The following is a 25,725-nucleotide window of genomic DNA, read 5'->3' as shown; positions in this document are numbered from 1 at the left end:
GTACATTAAAAAATATAGAGAACAAGAAATTAACTGGAAAGTGCTAAGAAAAATAAACAAAAATAAGCTGGAAATAAATCCGAAATTAGCAACGCAGATATTTTGACAGACACTTTCGCCAGAGCAGAGGAATGTCATGTCCAATACTCTTATCTGAGCCCAAAGTCTGGAACCCTACCTGGAATCCCAAGTCTGGGATAATGGGAGAGAAGCGGTATGCTCTCAGCAGGGACATCATTAACTGCTTCAAACACTCGTTCACCTCGTAATCCTAGAGAGACAAAGACAAGCACTGAGTCCCACAGAAAGACATACACGCATAGCATCATGTAGAGACAGAGACACACTGAATTCTGCAGAGATCCACAGACACAACACGTCCTACAGAGATAGACACACACACTGAGTCCTGCAGAGACAGACACACAATCACAGTGTATTGCATAGATAACCACACATAATCTTGCAAACAAGGACATACACACACAGTCCTGGAGAGGCATAGACACATGTGGAGTCCTCCAGATAAAGAGATACAAGCTGAGTCCTAAAGACAGACACCCACTAAGGCCTGGAAAGAAATACACACATAGTCCTAGAGAGATAGAGACACTCATACACATTGAGTCATGCACAGACATACATAAACACATACACAGAGGCCTGCAAAAAGGGAAAAACAGGCAGACTTGCAAATAGGGACACACAAAAGGGCTGAGACATGCAGAGATAAAGGCTAGCAGAAAAACATACAAAAGCATACAGACATAGTCCTTCAGAAATGAATACATACACTCATATAGTCAAGGAATCAGACAAAAGCTGCTTCATAAACAAAACTGTGCCATTTATTCAGAACCAGAGAAAACTGAATAACTGAATTACTCTTATAGTATAAAAGGATTTTTAATCAAACTGCACCACATTATCAAAAGATATTATAATTTTATTGTCTAATAACATAATTTTGAGTAAGGTGCCTTAAACAAAATGTTTTATTATTATAATTAAAGCTCTTGCTGGAAAATTGAATGGCCTGCAATTTTCAGGCTCAACACAAGGTAGCCCTATAGTAGGTACTTCTCTCTTATCTTTACCTCCATTAGCAGCCAGAAGAGGTCAAGCAGCTGCTGGATGAGAGGATGTTCCTCCACAGAACCGCCGCCTTCCAGGATCCCCAGCAGGAAGTTCATCAGCACATCCTCCACCAGATACACTTTACACTGTGGACACACAACATGTTGCCACAAATCAGAAAGGGCAAACACCATTTAGCGCATTGTTCCATGGTTTCCAGCTATACAGGAGTCACTCGTGTCTTGAGATCTTTATTTCCTGGACTTTTCAGGGCACTCAGAAGAGATGGTCCCATTGGTCTTACAGTCAGGGATCAGATAAACACTGACATTTTCTTTGTTCATATTGTACCTGCAATCATACACATTAGATATCCACTTAACGTTGCATTTTTCTCATGTTCAAATGCCATTCATTGCAGCTGGTTGTTTAAAATGACAATAACATTTTAAATCTCTTTAACTGGCAGGACTTCAGAAAGAAAACAGCTAGCTAGCTTGCATCATAGGTACTATCATTGATACCTTTGGTGCATTTGGTTGATGGCACTTAGTATTTTCCTGATGGTACATTATGTAAAATTATACTAAGAGTAAACACACCACCAAACATCAGCCTCTGTGATGATTGAGCAGGGTGTTCCATCCCTCTATTTTTTTATTGGATTTTTATAAACAAAACTTTACTGGTCTCACAGCAATTTGGTTGTAATAGAACCAAGAAACAAATACTGTCTTCTCACCATTAAAGGAGCAAAATGGTTGAAGATGTGAGCCAGAGCCACCAGGATGGTAGGGTCCCCTTGAAGCCTCCATACTGCGCAGTCCTTCTCTAGTAGCCTCTCCTCCTTCAAACAAACACAAAAAAAAGCATACACAAACACACACGAATCAACAAGAGACACACAGGAGTGCTTACGCAAATTACAATATATACACGTCAAATATGCACAATAAACCTATAAAAGTAACTAAATCAAATCTAGCGGGAGTTGGTTGGAGGGGGGAAACTGACAGGAGCCAGAACTTCTTGAAAACCAGAAAAGAAATATCTAGAAAAAAAAGAAAGAGAAAGGAGAAAACAACATCACAAACAACTGTTGTCTTTATGATAAAAAGACCTAAAACATTGGCCTAAAACAGGGGTCTCAAACTCGCAGCCCGCGAGTCAACTGCCAGACGGTCTGTCTCATTCCGGGGGCCGCATGCTTTGGAGCACCCGGACTATACCAGCAACATGACCCTGCCCACGGTACCCAGCACCAGCCTGAATACACGTGTAAACCACGGATGTAAACAACCCGCCGCTGCTGAATACACATTTAAACAGATAAACAACAGGCTGGTGTGGCTGTAACCGGAGTCGGGTGCTCCGAAGCACCTGACCTGGAATTGGAAACACAGAAGAACCAGGAAAATGAGGGCTAAGACGCTAACACTGAGCTAGCACTGTAACATACACACACACTCACACCAAGTTGTGTGTGTGTGTGTCAGTGTGTGTCTGTGTTAGCCTTTTACTCCATACTAGCCACGTGCCTAACTTTTCAAATTTTATTACACTTTTTATTTATTCAATTTAATGTTAAACGGGCACCACAAACATTTCGTGTTTCCATGGTTTCTGACCTTCAACCAATCACTAACTGTGCCGTGCTCGACGTCATATGCAGGCGGGGGCACAGGAGCCTGAGCTGATATGATACCAGCAGAGATTACGCCCTCCATTCGTCAGCTTAACACTGAAACTGAAACTTCACCACGACAGTGACACCTAGTGGAATTATATATATTACACAGCCCCAAACATTTCTTTCCCAAAGCCTGAAGTGAGGAGAAAGGTTGGTGATGAGCACAAACAATTTCAGGAAAAGTGGGAAATTCATTATTTCTTTGTTGAGCATAGGAGCACCCAAACATTTCTTACTTGTGCAGAGAAAGTTGCGGTGCACAAGGAATACAACTTGAAACATCACTGCAGAACTAGACATGCTAAGGACTATGCAAATACTAGGAGATGAGGGAGCCAAAAGCGTTGCCAATCTTAAAACATGTTTACTGAAGCAACAAGATTTCTTTAAGAAAGCATCCAAAGATAATAACGCAGCAGTCAATGCTAGCTATCTGGTTAGTGAGATGATTGCTTAATTCTTGATTTGTTTATTTATTTTTTCATCTTATTTTGTGTAGAAAAATAAAAATTAAGATATTTGAGAACAGTGGAATGTTTTATCAGAGCTTTTTTTGTGGAAAACCTGATGTGGCCCAGCCTCGCCAAGACCCTAGCTCCAGTGACCCCCAGGTAAATTGAGTTTGAGACCCCTGGCCTAAAAGCATTAATATTAGATTAAAAAAATTATAAAAAGAATAACAGTAAATGTGTTTATATTGAAAATTAACAGGAAAATTAGCTTTAAATAGTGTAGTTATTGTTTAAAATGGATGCAGTATCATGATGGCCTCAAACAGATGTTGACCCTGAGGTTTTGAACCCGCTCCAGCTTTTAAAGGTGTCATTTCATCCCTGGGTAACCAGGATTCAGTTGGGCAGAAAGTGTCAGAAATGATGGAAGGCCTCAGATCTGACCTGATGTCTGCTTTACCCAGTGCTGGGAGGACTTTTCTGGATGACTCCTGTTACCTGCGTGTCGATGGTGGTGGAGAGGACATTCTTGATGTAGCCCAGCAGTTTGTGGGCCTTGGCCAGGTCGGTAGCAGGAGGATTCTGGAGGGGCAAGTAGCCTTCAACTGGGTATGTGAAGCGCTGATGGTTAAGGGCAGATGCTGAAAGGGGGCAGCGGCAGTAATGCTGATACGCTCAACTTTCAAAGTAACCTCAGCCTTTGAACAGCTTCTATCAACACAAGGCATCCAAAAATAAAAAACAATAACATCCTCCTTACAGTTCACAAGTCTGACTTTGAGATGAAAAAATCTTCTTGGATCAGAGGTCAAGCCCACAATTTCCAATACCATGGTCCCAAAGGCAAAGGCAAGACAGATACCTCAGATACCACATATACTCGTCTCTCCAGTTTCATCATCAAGGTGTTTTCTTATTTTAATGATTTTTTTGGACCCCAACTGTAGGCCTAAATATCACTGGATATTTAATATCCAGCACTAGAAATGATGAGTTTTATCTTGTTAAGTCTTTCCATCCCAGTGCTCCAGTAGAAAAAATGAAGAATGCTATGGGGACAGGTTCTTGTTTGATTCCACCTCAATCCTCACCATTTCCACAAATACTCACTTAATTTTTAGGACAATTACGCGATTAATGATTGCTCCTTTTGCAATTGCCTATTAGTAACAGAAACTCACAAAAAAAACATTTAAATTTATATCTGATGTCAGTTTATCATTTTCTTCCCTGTTTCTCTTTCTCTCAGTTTGAACCGGCAACCGGATTCGGTTATGACCCTCTGAGACTGGAGCGTCTTCCTGCCAGGCCGTCCATATTGTTCCAAAGCTTGTGCTGTGACAGGTAGAAGGATATCGGAGGGGTCTGCTGCCGAAGTTGAAAGCCACAGATTCCTTGAAGGACAGGCTGATGGCGGGGAAGTAAGCAACACCAGGACCTGTTTTAATGTTGGTGAATGCTGTGCCCAGAGACTGTCCATTCCTGAGGACACACAACCAGGATTTTATTAAGATCAGCTCAGGTCATTTGATACTCACTCTTTTTAATATTTTAGAAATCATCAAGGATTTATTAACAAGTATTTAAAAAAAACTATTTAAAAAATGCTTGTAAGGTGCCACTAATGTAGCAATGAGGGGAGCGAGTTATTCCGTGGGTAAATTACTCACAGGCAGAATGTGATGGTTCCTTCATCCAGGTTGATGAGACAGCTTACAATGTCTCCCGCAGCCCAGGACTGAGGCAAAGATGCAATTATCAGCCACAGGCCAGTATTTCACATACACTTACACACACACAGAAATTAACAGCTTTCAGTGATGACTGATCACCTTCCCATAGTTTGTGGTTGTCACGTTCCACTTGCGCACTCGGTTTCCATCATAGGCATAGGAGTCAGGAGTGTCACCCACACCCTCCTGATGGAAAAACACAAGCACATCTGTCATTCAGTGCAGCGACGTTCAGACACAAACTCTTACTTTCTCACTCTCTCTCTCTCTCGTTAATAATGTAGTTGGGCTGATAGTGTACTTGTGTAACAGGTTAGAGTCTACAGAAAATAAAAGATAAAACACTGTGTTCATGTACCTCCTGGTTGAAGCGACAGTTGAGTGTGCACCATCCAATCTGCATTAGGCCCTGGGAGGAGATAAGAACCTCGTAGGCCCACTTCCCTGCAGCGATAGTCATATATTAACACAGATATACAGTTTAAATGTCATGGTTTCAACATTGTTTAAGAAAGATTTTCTTTGTTAGTTTTGCTCAATACCTTTTCTTTTAGCATTTTTGCTTAATGGTCTTAATTAATTGGGAGAACACTTCACCGCTCAATCATCAAGAAATTAATGAGTTGAGAAGAAACTCACATTAAGTAAGTTTGTAATTATCATAAAAAAATTGTAATGATATACAAAAATTATGACACAAGAGAACAAATTTCTTGAGGAAAGGCACATAAAGTGTGAATGGGACTATTTGTGTGCGTGTGTGTGTTTTTGTGCGGGTCTATGTGTGTGCACACTCTTGGGACATTTTGGTCACAGGGAGCCTCCCATCTTCTTGGATTTGCAGCAGGCCTTAAAATGATTCTGTTGGTCTCTTCTGTTGACATGTTACAGCTGTTAAACTGCACAAAATGCAGCAGTCTTTAGGGCTAAACTTTAGGTCCTTTGTGTGATGTTGCCTCTGGGGTCAAATGACATTTAACTGAAGCAGTCGCACATCCTGGTCTCACCTTTATAAACACAAGTGGTGGCTCTGATGGAGCTGAAGTTACTGTGTCCGATCACCTGAAAGCATCACACACACATTCATCACATCTTTCCATAGTTTGAAGGCCTTGCTAATTTTGTGAATATTAAAGTTATTGTTGAAATTTACATTTTTATTGAAATTTAAAAGAAAACGGTGGGGTAGCTCAGGGGGTGAGAGTGGCCCCCCTTGGAACCCAACATTCCTGGTTCAATTCCCGTGCTCCTTCAAGCCTGTTGAAGTGTTATTGAGCAAAGCACGGAAACCCCTGCCTGCTCCCTTGGTGATGTAAAGTGACAGCAAACTGCTCGTGGTTCATCAACGATGGTTTAAATGCAGAGAAATAATTTCCCAGGAGAGATTGATAAAGTATAACTACAAAAATCCCCACAGTGGGACAATTAAGGGCCTATTCTATTCTATTTAACAATGATGAAAAACAAGAGAATCTCATAGGAGGCACAAACTGTCAATTATTGACAGGACATCTGTGAAGGACAGATTGGCTTGTTAAAGACATCTCACCCCTAGCAGGTCGTCATCTACAAACAGAAGCCCCTCAAAGCCACTGGTGTGATCCAGGACCACCGGCTGAGGACCCAGCCGACCCTCTGAGCCCTGGTCTGGAGGGACATGGACACCTTCAGGGACTAAACATGCCAACACAGCAGATGGTGCCGTGTCTTCCACCACAGATGACAAGACCAAGCCATTATATCAAAACGTGACAGAAGTACAGGGCAGAAGCATAGGACACATGGCTAGTATTGAGACCACAGAGGGCCTAACGTTTGAAAACCAGGACCCAAAATCAGTTTCAATTTAAATTAATGTTTTCAAAAATGAACTGAACATTTATTAGAAATCTACTGAAAAGAAAAAATGCTGGTAATTGACGGAAAATTCAAGCTTGTGAAAGTGTACTAAAATGTGGGCAATTACATTGCCCAAAAATTTGCACAACTTTCCAAGGGTTTACTGTATTTCCCACAGCTTTAATCAGGAAGCTGCTGGGTTTTAGACAGACATTTAGACAAAACTGTTACTTTTTTTCTTTTTATTTTGATGTGTAAATATTTTTCCAACCTTGATTCTCCTCGATTGGTTCTCCCTCCGACAACAATCTCTCCAGGTGAGCGTTAAGATCCTGGAATCCCAGCAGCTTCCTGCTCCAGGACCAGAACCATGAAGACCAAGATAAAGGATTAGGATGATGATGACAAGGACCATCGGAACCATGACGAAAAGCAGTAAAAACAGAACATGTTAATCTGAAGATAAACAATTGTTATGATATATTTCTTTAAACCGGATCCGCAGATTCACCAGTGCATCAGTTGACTAATTGAAAAAAAATAAGAAGAAGAAGAATTATGTATTATAGTGGTGTTGACATGTAAAAGCTACAAGACCCCGTACTAGTAAATTTGAGCATAGTTATGGAAAATTTAATGAAAAAAGGTTCAAAAATACTCTTACAGACTATTTTATGCTGTTGTTGCTTATGTTGATACACATCAGCATCTTCTTCTTCCTCCTCTTCTCCTTTTGACTCTCCTTTCAGGGGTTGCCACAGCACATCCACCTTCTCCATCTAACCCTACAGGTATTCTCTGCATCCTCCACTCTCACACCAACTAACTTCATATCCTCTCTCATTGCATCCATAAATCTTCTCTTTGGTCTTTCTCTAGACCTCCTGCCTGGCAGCTCAAATTCCAGCATCCTTCTACCAATATATTCACTATCCCTTCTCAGTACATGACCGAACCATCTCAGTCTGGCTAACTGACCTTCTCTTCAAAACACCTAAAATGTGCTCTGTTCCTCTGATAGATTCATTCTTGATCCTATCCATCCTCATCACTTTCAAAGAGAACCCAAGCATCTTTATCTCTGCGACCTCTACCTCTGCCTCCTGTCTTTTCGTCATTGTTACTGTTTGATACACATAAACATGATGACATGCAACTGATAAACCAATAAAACACACGAGATTGGATATTGTCCCACAACAAGCAAAGGTAATTTATAAAAGATGAAAAAGGTGGCAAGTAAAAAATCAACTTGAAAAAAATATATATTGTTTAAATTGTGGAAAGAAAAAACAAAATCACAGTATGAAATAAATAAGGACATATTTCTACAGTGATATACAGGGACTGTCTCAGAAAATTAGAATATTGTGATTAAGTTCCTTATCTTCTGTAATGCAATTAAAAAAACAAAAATTACTTTTTCAGATATTCTGATATTTTGAGATAGGATTTTTGAGTTTTCTTAAGATGTAAGCATAATCAACGATATTAAAATAATAAAAGGCTTGCAATATATCAGTTGATTTATAATGAATCAAGAATGTATGACATTTTTGTTTTTTGTAATTGCATTACAGAAGATAAAGAGCTTTATCACAATATTCTAATTTTCTGAGACAGTCCTGTCCTCATGCATGATTTGTTGTGTCAAAAAACACACCAGAATCATTAAAAAACATAATACATTTATTCTGCTTAATTCTAACTTTTTCTAAATGTCAATATTTCAGGATTTCCTTTATTGCAATTTTAGCACTACATTTGCTTCAGTCCCACAGTTTATTCATTACTCAGAGTGTATTTGTACTGGAGCATTATAGTATTACAGTGTTCTAGGTGTCTGGGTGACTGTTTGCTGATATGAAGCTAGTTTTTAATGTGATATTACTAACTTCTAAAGCAAATTTATGAAAGTCCTGTGTTTACATGGCCTGGAGAGGCTTTATGGTGGTTTTATAGAAACTACGTGGATGTGAATTACTTGCGTGGTGACACTGGGTCAGACACAAGCAGGAAGTTGTTTCAAAAGTAACAGGGGTGTCAATGCTGTGACAGGAATTGTGTTGTGCAGCTCCATGACAACGAACAAGGAGTGTGTGCCTAAGTATAGAGCACATGGTAACATGAAGCTGTGACAAACATATTCACACACCATCTCTCTCTCTCTCTCTCTCTCTCTCTCCTCTCTCTCTCCTCTCTCTCTCTCTCTCTCTCTCTCTCTCTCTCTCTCTCTCATCTCTCTCTCTCCTCTCTCTCCTCTCTCTCTCTCTCTCTCTCTCTCTCTCTCTCTCACTCACTCACTCACTCTCACTCTCTCTCACTCTCTCACTCTCGCTCTTACTCTTATTCTCTCTCACTTACTCACAACAGCGGATTCAGCTGAGACTGAACTAATCTTTTTTTTCAGATGCCGTCAACTTCAAATTCAGCCTGAGGATGTGACTCAACTCACTTGTCAGATATTTAATGAAGAAAGAATTAAAATAGGGTGAAAGGTGAATATATTTCTTTTTTTCTCGATTTTTGGGGGAATAAGAAGTTAAGAAATGAGTCTGTGAGGTCTTTAAATGCTGATAAATCTGAGTAACCATTAATTATCATTTCTGATACCATTTTTGTGTGGACAGCAAGAGTGACACACAGCAGATCAATGCAGGGGGTGAGGTTTAACTTAAAGCAGTCACCTGTCAATCACCGGGCCACACATAGACACCCTGCCATTCATTCTACCTCATTTACACTAAGAACAATTTAGTCTTCACTTAAACTACCGCAGGTTTTTATGAATGTAGGAGGACACCAAAGAGCCCACAGGGAGAACTTGAAGAAACAACACTGAGAGAACCCATACCTGTATGTTGAGCAGCATGAAGACATTGCTTGCGCAACTATTTTGTTTTCACTTGTTGATTAGTTGGTGCTTTGTACCCATGTGTCTTTAGCTCAAGAGTTGAATCGAAGCCCTAACTGTCCACAAGTGTTGTACCTGAGTGAGGCCGGCATTGAGCTCTGCTCCTTGGTGGAAGGGAACACATGATGCAGGTAGTCACTCAGCAGCTTCTCGTTCACGATGCCTGAAACACAGGCACACAGGAAAAACTACCTGTAAGGATTGTCCCTGCTCATACTCTGACGATGGTTTTAAGGCATTGCTTGAAATGTTTTTTAAGTCACTACAAAGCTTCCTGTGACGACTTGTTGCTTTTTAAACAAACAATCAAGAGCGGACTGAGGACATATAGGTACAAATATACCAGCTCAAAAAAATAAAGGGAACACTTGAACAACACAATGTAACTCCAAGTCAATCACACTTCTGTGAAATCACAGTGTCCACTCAGGAAGCAACATAGATTCATTTTGACTTGTTTTAAGGACATTGCATCATAGTTGGATCAGCCTGGAGTTTGTTTTTTTAATTTTGAGTGTGATTCCTAATCCAGACCTCCATGGGTTGATACAATTGATTTCCATTGATCATTTTTGTTGTCAGCACATTCAACTGTGTAAAGAGCAAAGTATTTCATAAGAATATTTCATTCATTTAGATCTAGGATGTGTTTTTTTAAGTGTTCCCCTTTATTTTTTTGAGCAGTGTACTACAAAACTGCTTTACAAAAGTATTTAAAACTTAAGCCTCGCACAACATTAACACACAGTGACACAGAGACAGACACACACGAAGTACCTATAGTCCTGGGTTTGTCAGTATCTGATGACAGCCTGTAGTTGCGGCGGGTAAGAGCGGTTCCGCCGCCCTTCGAGCTCATGCTTCCTGGCTTGAGTCACCGCTGCCGGAGACCTGGGATGAGACATCAATAGAGTGGACTGTGGGGACATACAGGCCCTGTCAGGTTCACGGAGTTGAATAAAAGTCCGCGATACGTCAGAGAAACACGCAACAGCGGCTACGCATCAGAGTCCGTGTACATCCCCGATTATCGTTAGCTAATTTTACACACCGGCGCATCACTAGCAGTGAACAAATGCTGAATACGAATACGTCCAAACGTCGACTTCTCTTGTTCACCGCTCGGTAGATCGACCCCCGCCTCATACCGAGAACCAGGTAACGCGGTGACACGGCTAATTGCATGACGTGATGATCAATTAAGCCGCAAAGATCCCGACGCTGCTTTCGCGTGCGTTCCCCGTTAACCACCGGGTCAGCCAGCCTCACGCTCATCCTGCCAGTCAGGCGGGGCCGCCGTGATGTTCAAGGCCGGCCCAACTTACGGTAAGTATCTCAAAACACACCTCGCAAATCTCCGGCTCCATGTCGCTTGTTAGCCAGCAGGCTAACGGCTTCGCTTATCTCTCACTCTGTTGGAACCGACTCCTGGTGCTGCGGCGCGCGCGCGACGGACCGACAGGAAAAACCTACCTTTTCCGTTTGTTCGGAAGAGTTTCTCCCCCCGCCGAACACCCGAGTTGTTACTGTTATTTTAGCTGAAAAAAGAATAAAGTCAGTCCGTCTGTAATTCGGGCTGAAATTCTACCACAACAGTCGTCTTGTCACCGCCTCTCGTTCTACGGGTCGCCTGGTAGTACAAAAAAGTCCTGTCAAAACGATGGTTCCGATGGGTCGCTGGTCATCGCTGGTTCCCGCTGTTAAAACTTCAAGAAATGTGTCAAGTGGTTTTCAAAAAAATAGATACTTATAATAATGTTTATGTGATGAGTAAGAAAAGTAGCTGAAATAAATTAGAGGGGTAACGTCCTGACAGTTCTTGAAAAACGTTTTTTTTTATTGTCTTGCTCCGATTGTCTCGTAAATTTTGTTGATTGAAATGTCTTGTTCTTGTGATTTTTTTTTCTGAGAGGGTTCTTTTGTTTAGTACTTTTTTCATCAATATAGTCAGTTTTTTTGTGACTTTCAGACAGTTTTTGTTCGATACGGTATTTTCCTTCCGATTTCTGATCTATATATCACGTACATATAGCACATCATAGAGAACAATATATCACTGGGATAATTTCAAACCAAAGACATGAATGCTTAGATATGACAACGAGTTCCCCTCAAAAGTATGTTTCTGTAACAAGACATCGCAAAGGCAGAAGAGGGTTTTCTAGATTTGTCTCTATTTTGCGGTCATTTTAATCATAACAGATGTTAGTCATACAAATCAATTTGATAGGTATACTCGGGTTTTACCAACCTTTAACATAAATGACAAAAAACAAATTCTGCAGACGATCACAGACATGTTTTAAAATTACACTGGAGAAACGGAGAGATAAAAAAAATCTATCTTCTAAAGAAACAAAAGAAAAGCTGGATAGGAAAAGCTGGAGAAATTATTTAATATTGTTAAATTTTGTATTAATCAGGGATTTATTCAACAATCAGCTCTTTCGGTCTAAAATCAAATGCAAAAGTACATTATATCAGCCTGATAACACATATTTATACCGTTGATACATAGTGTTATAAAGTGTTTTCCCATGATTCAATTTTTAAGTAGAAATTAACTATACTGTAGAGAGTCACGAATGTTTGGGTCTATGTTGATGCTTGTTTTCTGTGTAATTTGGGGGTTGCTGGGAATTTTGTGGGTGTGGTTTGGGGTGCAAGGAATTCTGTTGTTTTTTTTTTTTTGTTTGTTTGTTTTTTTTGCCTGATCAAGCGGAAACGGTTAGTTGTATTGCAGGCTTGTGTGGCGTGGCTGTGGCCAACAACAGCTATTGCTTATTAAACTTATTTCCCTGACTAAAACGCTACAATACATTATATTTTGTGGACTTTTTGAAAGTTCATGACCACATTTTTGTACTTGCTGACATCAAGCATAACACACGTTTCGACTGCCAGATAGTGCTTTTATTTCAAAATTGTAATGTAAATAATTAACTTGAACAAAAAGTGAAAACTTGGCGTTTGCCCAGTACAACGCTGATTGTACTTCAAGAATTGAAAGTAACAAGAAAAGACATTTATACTGCACAACATTTTCCTTAATGCGATGAAACGAAAAATAGATTCGTCTTAACACCAAACTAGCTGGATTAAATATCGCTTTGGCGCAAACTGAAGTCAAATCTGCACAAGGGAAGGTCAAACATAATGTTTACTTTCCTCGTGATCAGTAAACGTCCATCCCGCGGCGCCCACCTTCACATATGGAGCGTGATTGGCTGAACCGGGGTTTCTGGTCGCTGATTGGCTAGCTGCGTTCCCACCCTTAGAATCTTTCATTTGTCCTCAAGGGGGGGACAGATATTAGCGGAAAAGTGAAACACGCCGGTAGATTTGAGGAGAAGACGCTGGTTTAAATACCGTTGCGCTCATATGAGCGTAAGTGCGATAATGAGGGAGACAGGACCTGAAAGAAACGTATGCGTATGTTCTTGAACGTCCAATTACATGCTGATACGTTATCTTTGCAGCGAGAATGTTTAAATTAAAATTTCCCGAAATTATTAATAAATTCGTCTCAATGCGATTTGTCAAAGATACTGAAAATCTAAAGATAAAGTTTTGTTAAAAAGCTAAACGAACAGAAAAAAAGCTATCTTTAAGTGTAATTCATGTTAATAGATTGTTGAAACGAATAAAAATCTTTCTAGTAATTTCTTGCTTTTCCTGCGTAGTTGGGATAAATTTAGAAATGTATTTGTATTGCTGTGAGAGAAGAGAATGCTGGGCACAGGATCAGAATTCACAGTAGCGATTCCGGAAGGGAACAGCTGACAGGAGACGAAGTAGAAGAAGAAAATTAAACGTATTTATGTATCTTCCATGACCTTGATTCCGCGGTTACCACAATGATTACAGTAAAAGCGCAGTGTCCTTTCTTCAGTGGCTTAACGACAGTTGCCACCCCAAGCAGGCGGCGTGTGGCGGTCAGTCACTCATCGAATGTGGTGACTCGTAGGTGAACGGCAAAATAACCAGACGGGTCAGATAGTGAGTTGGTCGGTCGGTCTATCTATCTGCAAGGTTATAGGGCGCTTCCTTCTCTGCTACTGTCGCTGTTGGAGCCGTCGTTGAAGCCATGTTGCACGTCAGAACGGTGTTACGCCGATCCTGGAGGGGGTAGGTTCACTCACAAGGGCTTACGCGAGACTCCTGTCTCATCTCCCGCTGACTTCTACTTGGAGTCACCTAGCCAATGCCTAGCCTAGCCTCTTTAACGTCTTCTGTGTGCCACAGCCGTTTCACCGGAAAGACGCCTCGTCAAAAGTGGTACTGCATGTTACGTAACAATTCTAAGCTCGTTTCTTACAGGATAAGACGCACAAACAAATTTACAGGTGGTCTTCAAGAAAGTAAACAGTGTTTCTCAAATGTTAAAGTTTAGGCCCCGGCACTGACGTTTGATTTACCGTATCCTTCAACATGATACCAATCACTGGCGGTCAACATCGTCTGTCACTGTAGTGTATGACTCATGTCAATGTGTTCTCACGTTTATGTGGTGCGCTTTTTCTGTTGAAGTTGTTAAAAAGTTTTAATTTGTCCGTAACATTTTTCAGAGACTTGAAAAAAACCCGTCTTGTACTTGAAAAAGAAATAACTTAATTATGCAGGGGAAAAACAATGGTGATTAATAATTATCAGGATGTTAATTAGTAAACTCCCAACAATCTGAATGTTAGGCCTTATCTGGACTGATATGGGTGGGTGGGTCGGTCAAAGCCAAAACGCTGAGTCTGAGGAAAAGTTCATAGAAATTTTATCTTAAGCTTAGAATCAAATGTCGAGGGTCCATTTATTAATGCTGCAGAGCAGGGAGGGTCATTAGTCTCCTGACTCCTCAAACTGCTTCAACTCAACATGTGACAGTAGAACAACAGACACTCCATGGTTTCCACTTTTTATCCAAAATTGCCATCTTGGCAACAACCCCTAACCACGAGGCTGTTATTGAAGAGCAGAATATCTTCTTTTACCAAACCTGTCACACAGATAATATGCACCAGGAAGTGGGGATTGTTTACATAAAAAAAAATAGAAAACAAAATTGCATTAAAAAAGGAAATATGTGTCAAATTCCCATGAAATGTCGCATTTCAGTGTCACAATCATTTCCTGGTAATACCATTGTCAATGCAATGTGAACCCATCACCTTAATATGTCAGATAGGTAATAAACTGATGTGGAAAATGTTTGTTCAAAGATTATACTTTCAGGTGTAAAATAAACATAAGCAATGTGATTTCTGTGTTTTAGCAGGAAAAAAAATGTTGCATCCTAGAAACAAGATGCTTTAGGAGATGGTGTGTTTGCTAACAAGTTATAAATCCCCTGTTTTTTTATACCTGAAGGTGCAATGTAATTCTAGGACACCTCGCAGCAGCAATTCATTTGAAATGACAATGAAGTCCCTCAAATGGTTGTGGTAACCCCCACCCCAAGCCAAAAGAAAGGCAGCTAAATTACAAAAAAATATGTATATTCTTTTCAAAATACCCTTCTTCAAAATGAAAAAACAGTCAAAAAGGACCTTTTCAAAATACAAATTACCTTACTAAATAACTAAAGAAGGACCTTATCTTTTGAAAAAAAAAAACCCCTTTCAATAGTTCTCTGACAAGGTGCTGTTTGATGACAGCCAAATATGGTGATTTTTGAGTAATATTCTCAACATATTTATTAATTATATTCCAGCTGTATCCGCTTTGGCCACCTCTTCATTAGACTGTGTATCCTCAACTGAAGTATTCCTTATTGGAACATCCTGGTCCTGCGCCGGATCTCCTTCTGGCTTCGCAGGAATACAGGGAAGAGAATTCAGAGAATGCAGTGCAATAATTTTTCCTTGGAATACCAGCTACAGGGGTTGGTGTCAGACAACCTCAGTCAGAGTTGTGTCTGGTTTCACCGAGCAGCTGCTGACCTTCTGAGCTCAGACGAGATGTTAATGATAAATGAGTGATGCTGGAACAAGTGGGGGGAAAGAGGGGGAAAAGTCCAACTAATTGGCAAATCCTATAATGGCAAATGGACTTCCTTGAAGGCATTTCACCTCTTCTCTGAGGGCTTCGAGGGTTTTAAAAGATTCCATTGGATTTGGGGTGGGGTTTGGTCTGGGTTGCTTGGGTTCAGTTATATTGACTTTGTTGTTTCGTAACAAAGACCTGAATTCAGGCAGCTCACCTGAGTGGCATTATTTTGAAGCTTAATGTGTAGATTGTTGGGAATCAAAAGAAATCAGTTACTTCACCTAGCCTGAATCTTGGATGGGAGTTGTCAGAGCCTGGTGTGGGCCGTTGACCTCTCTGGATGAGTTGCAGGGTGCAGATAGATCTGCAGGTGTGAGTATGTTGTTTAAAGTGCCTCCAGCTTCAATGTATCAGCCTCACATTGCCACAGAGATGCCTGTTTAATCCAGGTCAAACCCTGGCTTGATGGTTTCAAACATTGATCTGATACACTCATTGACTTGTGGGTTTGAAATTACATCAGTCACGATAATGGTTATATTAATAATAAAAAACAGCCTGCAAAAAAATGCTCAATTGGCAAAAACAACTATCTCAAAAAGTCAACTTAATAAATAGAACAGTATGGTATTTTGCTAAAAATACAGAAGGTATTAAACTACAACAAATTTTATTTACTTATCATCAGAATTTTAAATGAAAATAGCATTTCTTTTTTTTTTTATGCAGTGCAAAAGTCTCCATGTAATTTAACCTGTCCTAATTTTGCTGAGGAATACAACTAGAAATTAATTTCAGCTATTTTTACATAGCTGAAATTTTCTAAAGCTATATCTTAGCTGATTTTTTTTCGAAACATCACAGTGTTTGAAAATCATAATACAACATATTTGTCAATTTTAAATGTTTTTTTTTTTTTTTTCATTTTTAATTTATGTTAAATGTCCTTAACCATAAAGGTACAAATTTCCCAACACAAAAAAAAAATATCTACCACATAATGAATTCGAGGTATTTTTCTTGGTCTATGTTTCAGACTGAGAACGTCAGCATGCTCCGGGGTAGAGGTGAAGAATGAACCCATCCTTGGTTTCAAAGATGGTAGCACTGAGAGGAAAGAGCTGCTGCAGGTAAATGAATCCCTTTGCACTCAATGGTTTTGTCTTTGCAAAACAATACGACAGATGTGTGTGTCTCTGCACTTCAGGCATTGGAGCAGGTGAAGGGTCAGACAGAGGAGATCCCCTGTGTGGTTGGAGACGAAGACATTTGGACGAGCGATGTCAGATACCAGCTCTCTGTGAGTATTTTTTTTTTTTTACATGATTGGTATTTTATTGTAATAGGTTTCTAGGCAATTATGTTTGGGAACACTTAAACTTTGTTTCTTCTCAGCCCTTCAATCACTCACATAAAGTGGCGAAGTTCTGCTATGCCAATAAGGTGAGTTCCTCGCCCAAAAAGAAAATGCTTTCTGATCTGATGTCCAGAATAAAGGACCCCCTCAATTGAGATCATTTTTCAAATAACTCATTATGAATGAAGTAGAAGTAAAAATAAAGTAGCTCTTCGGTTGATTCATAATGAAATCATAAACACTATTTGTACTTTTATCAGTAAAATTAAAAAGTGAATTAAAAGGTATTGGTTGAAATTGAAATTTTATTTCAAATTGTTTTCAGTCATGAGAATGAATAATAGTATAGCTACTGCTATTACTGCTGATAAGATTTGAATTTTTGTTGTGATAAAGTTAAAAAAAAAAAAGAAAGAAAGAAAAATACCACAACTACTACTATTGCTCATGTTTAAAGTACTACAACTACTACAAATTTCTTGGTCATTTGTATATTTTATTAAGGTTTTCTTTTCAGTTTATTCATTGTATCTATGGGGTTATTTTTAAAGGGACAAGAAAAATCTGTAATGAAACTCATTAACGCTCATTTTTCAAAGACGCCTCTAGATCCAAATTTTCCGGTGAACTTCTCTGCCGGATTTCCACATATTTGGTCATATAGTTTTGAATGTATAATTTCCTTACTTTACCTCCCAAAACCTGTGCTGTATTTTACAATATGATGCCATAGATCCTATGACATAGAAGGTGACTGCTAACCTGGTCTTGTGCTCCAGGAACTGATAAACAAAGCCATCGCTGCGTCAGTGGCAGCAAGGAAGGAGTGGGACCTGAAGCCGGTGGAGGAACGAGCCCAGGTTCTCTTCAAGGCAGCAGATGTCATCAGTGGCCCCAAGAGGGCTGAAGTTCTTGCAAAGACCATGGTCGGACAGGTGGGGCCTGCTAACGTTAAGCTAACATTGAACCAGGATGACAACATGTTAGCAGAGAAACTCATTCAGTATTAACAGAGAAAATAACATTCCAATTTCTTGTTCCTTTTATCTTATCTAATGTGGTCAAAAATTAAAGGGTATTTACAAAATATCAACACTTTTTCCTGAGGGTATCTGAGCCAATGGGCCATTTGTTCAGTAATATCACTAAAGTGTGTGTGTGTTAGGAAAAGTTAATAGCTGTAGGTTGTATCTTTTCACGTAAGCCCCCAAGGCTGTGTTCACAGTCTACCCCTTTACTCCCTTTTCATACACAACTGCACCCCCATTCATAACACAACTCACATATAAACGATTTGCTGTTGACACAGCTGTGGGACCGATAACCAACAGTGATGGGAAACCGACAGAAAGGAGGCCCAGACCCTCACACCCTGGTGCTAGCGGAATCATTTGCTCCTCAGCACCAACAAGACCAAGCATCTTCTCATTGACTGAAGGAAACAAGAACACTCCACATACTTGTCTGGTGATCAACAGGGAGATGTGTAACTGATCGGGAGTTCCAAGTATCTTGGTGTTCATCTCCTAGAGGTCAAGATCTGGGGAATGAATACCAGAAAGCTGGTGTAGAAGACCAAGCATAGACTCTTCTTAAAAACTGGGGTCCCGCATAAACTCCTCACCAACTTCTACCAGTGCACCATTGAAAGTTTCCTTAGCTATGGAAGCAGTATGTGCTTCTCCAGCTACACCTCAAAGGAGAAAAAAAGAAAAGAAAAAGAAAAAGATCTTCAGCTTATCACCAAGATCATGTAAGAGATATCCTGCCCCTCTCCCATCCCTGGACTAAATCCACTCTGACCAGCTGAGGAGCAGCTGCAAAAATCAGTTCTGACAACACACACCCAGGACCCTAGGCATACACAGGGTCATGAGGGCATGGACAGAGAGACTTAGAAACAGCCTCTTCCCCAGAGGTGTGGTGGAAGCCTGAGCTGGACCCACAAACACTACACTTTACTTTTATGCACATTTCAGGGCCATCCTGCCACTTTAATGCTGCTATTCAGTTCAATTCTTAGTTTATTTTCACTTACTGTATTTTCACGACCATAAGGCGCAGTCTCAGTTATGTGTGCCATTACTGTATTTAACACATACAAAAGGCGCACCTGATTATAGGGATTATAGGGTCTTATATACAATCCACGGCCACACTTCCCCCTTTACCGTTCTCAAGGTGTCCTCTACTACGTCTGCCTTACAACAACAACACACACAATCATACAAGTGTGTATATTTAAAATTAGAGTGGGAGCAAAACTGAGTTTGGTATTCACATTTTTATACCGGTAATCGTCATCAATCAAACCCATCGAAGTCCTCATCCTCTGTTTCTGATTCCAACAGCTGTGCTAAATCTCCATCAAACATGCCAGGTTCACTTTCTTCACTGTCAGAGTCACTTTCCGTGCCGTGCGGCTCCTTGGAAATGATGCCGGCTTTTGTGAAAGCTCGAACAACAGTGCCAGCAGACACGTTAGCCCAATCATCCACAATCCATTAGCAAATTGTGGCGTAACTCGCCCGGCGCTGCCTTCCACTCTCAGTGAAACTGTGGTCTTCAAGAAGACTCTTTGTACCCAATTATTGTGCATATCGCTACCACCCTGGTCCCCTTCTTCTCCACAGTGTGACTCACCGGGAAGTCGAAAGTGAGCGGCACCTCATCCATGTTAGTGATGTGTCTGGGCTGGATGTGTTTGTCGGCGATGTTTTCGGGGTTGTTAAAATGCACATAACCGTTCTTTTATATACAATCAACGCCCACACTTCCCCCTTTAACATTCTCATGGTGTTCTCTACTACGTCCACCTTACAACAACAACAACACACACAGGGCGCACTGCACTATAGGGCGCGGCGCACATTTTGAAGAAAATCCAAGACTTTTATGTGTGCCTTATAGTCATGAAAATACAGTATACTTTGTACTTTATAAGGACACTTAGACTGCTGTGAACAGGACTGCTATCAAATGAAATTTTGTTGGCCATTAATGCAATATTAAATCATCTTTTTTTATCTTAAAATGTGCCCCTGTTTTTCAGGGTAAAACAGTGATCCAGGCAGAGATAGATGCTGCGGCAGAACTGATCGATTTCTTCAGATTCAATGCCAAACACGCCGTCGACCTGCAGCACCAGCAGCCACTTGATGCTGACGGAAGCACAAACACAGCGCTTTACCGAGGCCTGGAGGTTGGAGTCAAACTGGCACTGTCAAATTTGTCCCATTCTGAAAGGTTGAGTCTGCAAGCAGTCTTTTCATTTTTTATTTCAGGGCTTCATAGCTGCCGTGGCCCCTTTTAATTTCACTGCAATCGGAGGGAACCTTGCCGGAACCCCAGCTCTCATGGTGAGCGTTTGTGTTCTTCCTCTTTAGGGTTTAACTTCCATAGTTCCCAGCTTTGATCCCCTTGCTGTTTGGGCTCAGAAGAATCTGAGTAATTGGAAAAGATTCTTTTTTGGTATTTCAATAAAGTGTAGTCTTTTGAAAAAAATCCTCATATAAGGACAGTGGTTTCTGCCGTATATTGTTTGGACTGAGTCAAAGTGTTTGTTTTGCCCCAGCCAACCCAATCACCAGCCTTCCACAGCATCACATGTGTTTCACTGAGGTGGCGTCATGATTAAGTCCCAACAACCTCAAACTAGTATGCTGTAGTTACCAGTGACATTGTTATAATTGAGTTTCAAATTTACAAAAAATACCAAACTGCAGGCTGCTAAACTTGGCCAAACTATAACCTCCCCCTAGGGAAATGTGGTTCTTTGGAAACCCAGTGACACCGCCATGTCTGCCAGCTATGCCGTCTACCGCATCCTGAGGGAGTGTGGCCTCCCCCCAAACATCATCCAGTTCCTCCCAGCTGACGGCCCTGTGTTCGGGGACTCCATCACCTCATCAGAACACCTGGCAGGAATAAACTTCACCGGCAGCGTCCCGTAAATCCCTGCAGCATTTTTCCTTTTTTGTTTTTTTAATTGAAACAGTGATTCTCAAGGAAATGTTACTCTCCCAATCTTTTGTCCTCACAAGCCCCATTTTCCTCCAACCAGGACATTTAAGCGCCTCTGGAAGCAGGTGGCTCAGAACCTGGACATTTACAGGAACTTTCCACGGGTGGCAGGAGGTGAGATACACCCATTTCTAGAGCAATGCTGTTCCACAGGGGACAGACATTATTGTTGGCCAATTTTTCTTTGTTTTTTTTTTTCTCTCCGAAATTTCATCCATCTTGTCAAGGTTTTTTTTGTTACCAAGTGAATGTCTGTTTTGTTTTGTTTTTTTATTGCTAATCTCTTGAATTAATCAACTTAATTTTCTAGATTTTTTTTTTTGCGACTGGCTTATGGTTGGTTGTCAAAATACTTTTTGAGTTGAGAATATTTTGTTTTATTACAAATCTGTGTCAACATTGTTTTTCCTTCACAATCATTTCTCTTTTTTTTTCACTACAAAACACTGAAGAAAAGCCCCTGAGAAAATACTTTGCCAAAAGAGGACTAAAAACTTTGATCAAAACAAACTGTTAAAGTTATAAATTGAAAGGTCTCAGTTAGCAAGATTATTTTAGTCTGGGAGCTCATTTCTGATGGTTTCTTTTGTCCAGAGTGTGGCGGGAAAAACTTCCACTTCGTCCACCGGACAGCCGACGTGAGGAGTGTGGTGACTGGGACCATCCGCTCAGCGTTTGAATACGGAGGCCAGAAGTGCTCAGCGTGTTCCAGGATGTATGTCCCTGACACCTTGTGGCCACAGATCAAGCAGCAGCTCCAGGACATCCTCCAGGATTTGCACGTGGGAGATGTGAGTACACACGCTCTTCTTTTACTCAACAGTCTCATGGTAGGTTTTTCACTATGTCCACCCTTTGTTCCTTCTCCACAGCCTGTCGATTTCAGCACCTTCTTCTCTGCAGTCATTGATGACAAGGTGAAGCCTCTCCCCCTCAAACGGGCGCTCGACTTGGCTTCCATCAGATGAAATCACACTGCCTGTCAATTCTGTCCTTCAGTCCTATAGTCGTATTAAAAAGTGGCTGGATTACGCCAAGTCCTCACCCAACCTGAAAATTGTTGCCGGGGGAAACTGTGACAACAGCAAAGGCTACTTTGTGGAGCCGACCATTGTGGAGACCACAGACCCAAAGGACGCCATCATGCAAGAGGTGAGAGCTGGCTCACCACTGGACCTGACCTCACCCTTGGCCCTTTCTATGGGTGGTGAGCCCAGGGGAAGAAGGACCCATGTCATCCTTCCAGGGTGTGCCGATTCAACCCCCATTTGTGCAGGACTGGCCACCTGGTGCTGGTCACAGGGTCCCGCCCCTGGGCCTTGCTTCGGGGGTCCCCAGTGAGCCGCATCCACGCAGGGGAAAACTGGGACCAATGATGTTATTCTTCATGATGGTCTTCTGAACCACACTTTGTCTGGTCCCTCGGGACCTGTTTGCCTTGGGTGACCCTTTCAGGGGCATGAAGCCCCCCAACAATATAGCTCCTAGGATCACTGGGACACGCAAACCGCTCCACCACAAAATAGTGGCAGCTCAAGGAGGGGGTGTCAATAAAATGGCACTATGAAGTCTGATGTGTAATTATAATATGATAATGTCTTATCATGTTGCTGATGTGCTGAGGTTTTTTATATTCCTTATCCCACACTGTGTGTGTGTGTGTGTGTGTGTGTGTGTATGTATGTGTGTGTGTGTGTGTGTGCGTGTGGTGTGTGTGTGTGTGTATACCCTTATTCCCATGCATACAGGAAATCTTCGGCCCAGTGCTGTCCGTTTACGTCTATCCAGAAAATAACTATCGGGAGGTTCTGCAGCTGATAGATGAAACATCTCCGTATGCTCTGACTGGCGCTGTCTTCGCTCAGGACCAGTAAGATTTCTTGTCCATCATTGCAGCTTGAAATTGCCCTGCTGCTTTATTGATGTGTGTTTTGTTCAGGAGCGTCATTGAAGAAGCAGCCAGAGTTCTGAGAAACGCAGCAGGAAACTACTATGTCAACGACAAATCCACCGGGTCCATTGTGGCCCAGCAGCCATTTGGGGGCGCTAGGGCATCAGGTTGGACCCTCCTTATTCTGAAGTCGCATTTGATTGGATTAATTTAGATAAGATTATGCATTTTATCGATGTTTAGATGTAAGGGTTTTAAAAAACTTGACCTAAACACGTCAGAAATGATTTTGTAAACTTTTTTGTCAAAGGGCCTTAATATGCAGTAAACATGATTTTAACTGAGTTAATTTTATGCAGCGTAATTTAGTTTTTATTGATCATGGTGTGATGACTGCCTGAGTGGTCACATTTAATTTCTGCTTCCTGTCTGCAGGCACTAACGACAAGCCAGGGGGTCCTCACTATGTCCTGAGGTGGACGTCACCACAGGTTGTTAAACAGACACACATTCCGCTCACAGAGTGGAAGTACCCTTACATGGGCTAAGACAAGCCCTGCCCTCAGCCTATCACTGGTACATTGACAACTAAATCAGTGTGGAAAGACTATGCGTGTACTGAATCTGCTTAAAGACTTTCTTCCGTCCATCCATCAGTTCATCATGCCTCACCTCTTCCTCCTACTTTCTTATTAAACTTGTCTTTTGATTGGTCCAATCAATGTTCTCTCAGTCTACAGGAAAGTAATCCCCTGCCTAATAATTTACTCATTCAACTTATTCTAAAAGTCTAAAGTGTGTGAACAAAAATAATCCTGTAAAGCAGCTCAGTTGATTCATAAGTTTCGTGCCTAATTGCAGCCGGAGCCAGGTCATTTTAGGTCAACGTTTTCAAAAGGAGGGGTTACATCTTATCAATTGCTGCATTTTTCTCAGTCCAAATTTAAGTGGCTTTCCGTCAGAGCCCAAGTCAATAATGGATGTCTGGAGCCATCAAGCAGGTTAAGATCAACAAAAATACATGCATGATCAGTTAAAATGAATGATTCTCAATCAAGTTTCTTTAATCTACAGTCTGTAACTACGGTCTGTTCACGAATGTCAGTTAAATGTTACGTAGGACTCCGTTTATTGTCAACTATTTTACTTAAATGACAGATGAAGGACAACTGTTACAGTTTTGTTGAAAATTTCAAGGTTAGAGTAGAAGCCAACATTGGACTCAAACCACAAAGTATAAGATGTTTCATCGTGTTCTGTTAATGTTGATATTTCTGTTTGGAAGATACAGGTTTGTCAGCCATTTCAAAACAATAGACTGTCAACGTCAGCTGCTGTCAGGATCTAAATCATCAACATCTGGGCAGTCAAATCACATTCAACCAAATAAATGTGATTTTTTTGATATCCAGCCAGGAACCTAGCTAGAAATAACCAGGTCTTTGACAGATCCAATATTGATAATGATTGTGAAAACTGACCTAAATTTTTTTTTTCTTTAATAGGTAAACCTTTGAGATATTTTTTTTATCTTACGTAAAGCAAAGCCTCTGTCCATCCGCAACTTGTCTTCTACATTTAGAAGATCAGAAGAAACCGTCCCAGTATCTGAGTAAAACAAAATGAGAAAAAGCTCATCCTACAACAATCAGACTAATGTTCTTGGTGTTTTGTCCTTTTTATTGTTTTGTGCTCTATTATATGTTTAAGTCTTGCGTCCTCAGAATGTGCCTGCCTTAGTGTCTTTTCAAATTTATAGTTTAATTTTTGAAAATAAATATTAAATTATCAATATTGTTTGTCTCGCAGCTGATTTAACCATATAGCCTAAATTGTCTGTCCCACCAGAACTAGTATCTTTATTTCTGCCTTCTGTGCATTGTTAATTATATTTTTCACTCATTTTTAGTATATATTATCCTTTAGCTTGCATTTCCATCTGTTACCTGTAAACATTTAATTTAGTGATGCAAATTCACCGACTAATATGTTTACTTTCAATTTAGTGTATTTAAATAGTGACTTTTTTTCTATTATGGTTTTACAATTTTTTTAATTTTTTTATCATTAGAACAGAAATCTTGCTAATTTGAAGGTAATTATTCAGGAAGTGAGAAAACTACTGATTTTGCACATTTAATTTTTATTTTTTTTTCCCTTTTGTTATAAATATTATCATTTTTCAATTTTTAGTTATTTTCAGGAGTCTATGCACAAGTCCCCAAAACATAAGTGAAGTACATCTGCTGTAACTTACAATCCATGGTCATAATAGGTTGTTCACAACTGTTTATCACTAAAAAAAAACAAGTTTCATGAGAACACTTAACTATTGAAATTGTTCTTAAGAGATTCCTCAAATCCACTGTGTTGGAAATGTTGATAAATGTGACTAAAATTGTGCCACATTTGATTTCAATACATCCCGGCAGGTTGTGAGGTTAATGCACTTCCCCTTTGACCCATTAATGTGGAGCCCTGATCCAATAATGTGCATGCTTTTTCCATTCACAGGTATCCAGGATGCTTTTTTTATCAATTAACTAATAACTTTTAAATAAAAATAAATATTACAAGGCTTTAAAAACCTGATATTTTTCCTTCTTCATATGTTGCCCTAAGGAAATATCTAATTAACAGTCAGTTCATGTCTGATCGGAAATAGCATCCTCATTATTTCAAGATTGTGGCTACGAGATGCTGCTGTTTCCCACGTCTACGTAAAGCCTGTATTGTTAAATGCCTGAGAATTCCAGCTCTGACAATGGAT

General features: G+C 40.4%; 2 protein-coding genes across 11 annotated transcripts in view; one reads left to right on the top strand and one right to left on the bottom strand.

Annotated features, from left to right (window-relative positions):
- The window catches only part of rnf123 (ring finger protein 123), a 107,990-nt gene extending 96,337 nt beyond the window's left edge, over positions 1-11,653 (bottom strand). For 2 of the 10 annotated variants that reach the window (XM_086150240.1, XM_086150243.1), the window contains exons 1-14: positions 11,179-11,653; positions 10,483-10,596; positions 9,781-9,868; positions 7,063-7,142; positions 6,502-6,626; positions 5,960-6,014; positions 5,311-5,396; positions 5,052-5,138; positions 4,890-4,957; positions 4,576-4,701; positions 3,718-3,832; positions 1,820-1,924; positions 1,098-1,223; positions 179-271 (exon numbers count right to left, since the gene is read on the bottom strand). In XM_086150240.1, the coding sequence (XP_086006366.1) occupies positions 179-271; positions 1,098-1,223; positions 1,820-1,924; positions 3,718-3,832; positions 4,576-4,701; positions 4,890-4,957; positions 5,052-5,138; positions 5,311-5,396; positions 5,960-6,014; positions 6,502-6,626; positions 7,063-7,142; positions 9,781-9,868; positions 10,483-10,564 (1,236 nt within the window). In that variant the 5' untranslated portion in view covers positions 10,565-10,596; positions 11,179-11,653. Of the gene's footprint in view, positions 1-178; positions 272-1,097; positions 1,224-1,819; positions 1,925-3,717; positions 3,833-4,575; positions 4,702-4,889; positions 4,958-5,051; positions 5,139-5,310; positions 5,397-5,959; positions 6,015-6,501; positions 6,627-7,062; positions 7,143-9,780; positions 9,869-10,482 lie in introns of all 10 variants that reach the window. The other 8 variants (XM_086150244.1, XM_086150247.1, XM_086150245.1 and 5 more) reach the window with 6 other exon arrangements.
- Positions 11,654-13,579: 1,926 nt separating this feature from the next.
- Positions 13,580-24,746, top strand: aldh4a1 (aldehyde dehydrogenase 4 family, member A1). The gene is made up of 15 exons (XM_086150251.1): positions 13,580-13,833; positions 16,721-16,814; positions 16,892-16,984; positions 17,080-17,127; positions 17,821-17,976; positions 20,094-20,243; positions 20,326-20,400; positions 20,803-20,990; positions 21,105-21,178; positions 21,659-21,855; positions 21,937-21,981; positions 22,064-22,216; positions 22,813-22,934; positions 23,004-23,122; positions 23,391-24,746. The coding sequence occupies exons 1-15, from the start codon at positions 13,793-13,795 to the stop codon at positions 23,501-23,503; spliced, it is 1,668 nt and encodes a 555-aa protein (XP_086006377.1). The 5' UTR covers positions 13,580-13,792; the 3' UTR covers positions 23,504-24,746.
- The last annotated feature ends 979 nt before the right edge of the window (positions 24,747-25,725 follow it).

The sequence above is a fragment of the Fistularia commersonii genome, chromosome 7, assembly GCF_037954325.1.
Source record: "Fistularia commersonii isolate RoL2024-O1a breed Wild chromosome 7, RoL_Fcom_v1.0, whole genome shotgun sequence".
NCBI classification, from domain to species: domain Eukaryota; kingdom Metazoa; phylum Chordata; class Actinopteri; order Syngnathiformes; family Fistulariidae; genus Fistularia; species Fistularia commersonii.
This window is presented reverse-complemented; position numbering and strand designations above follow the sequence as displayed.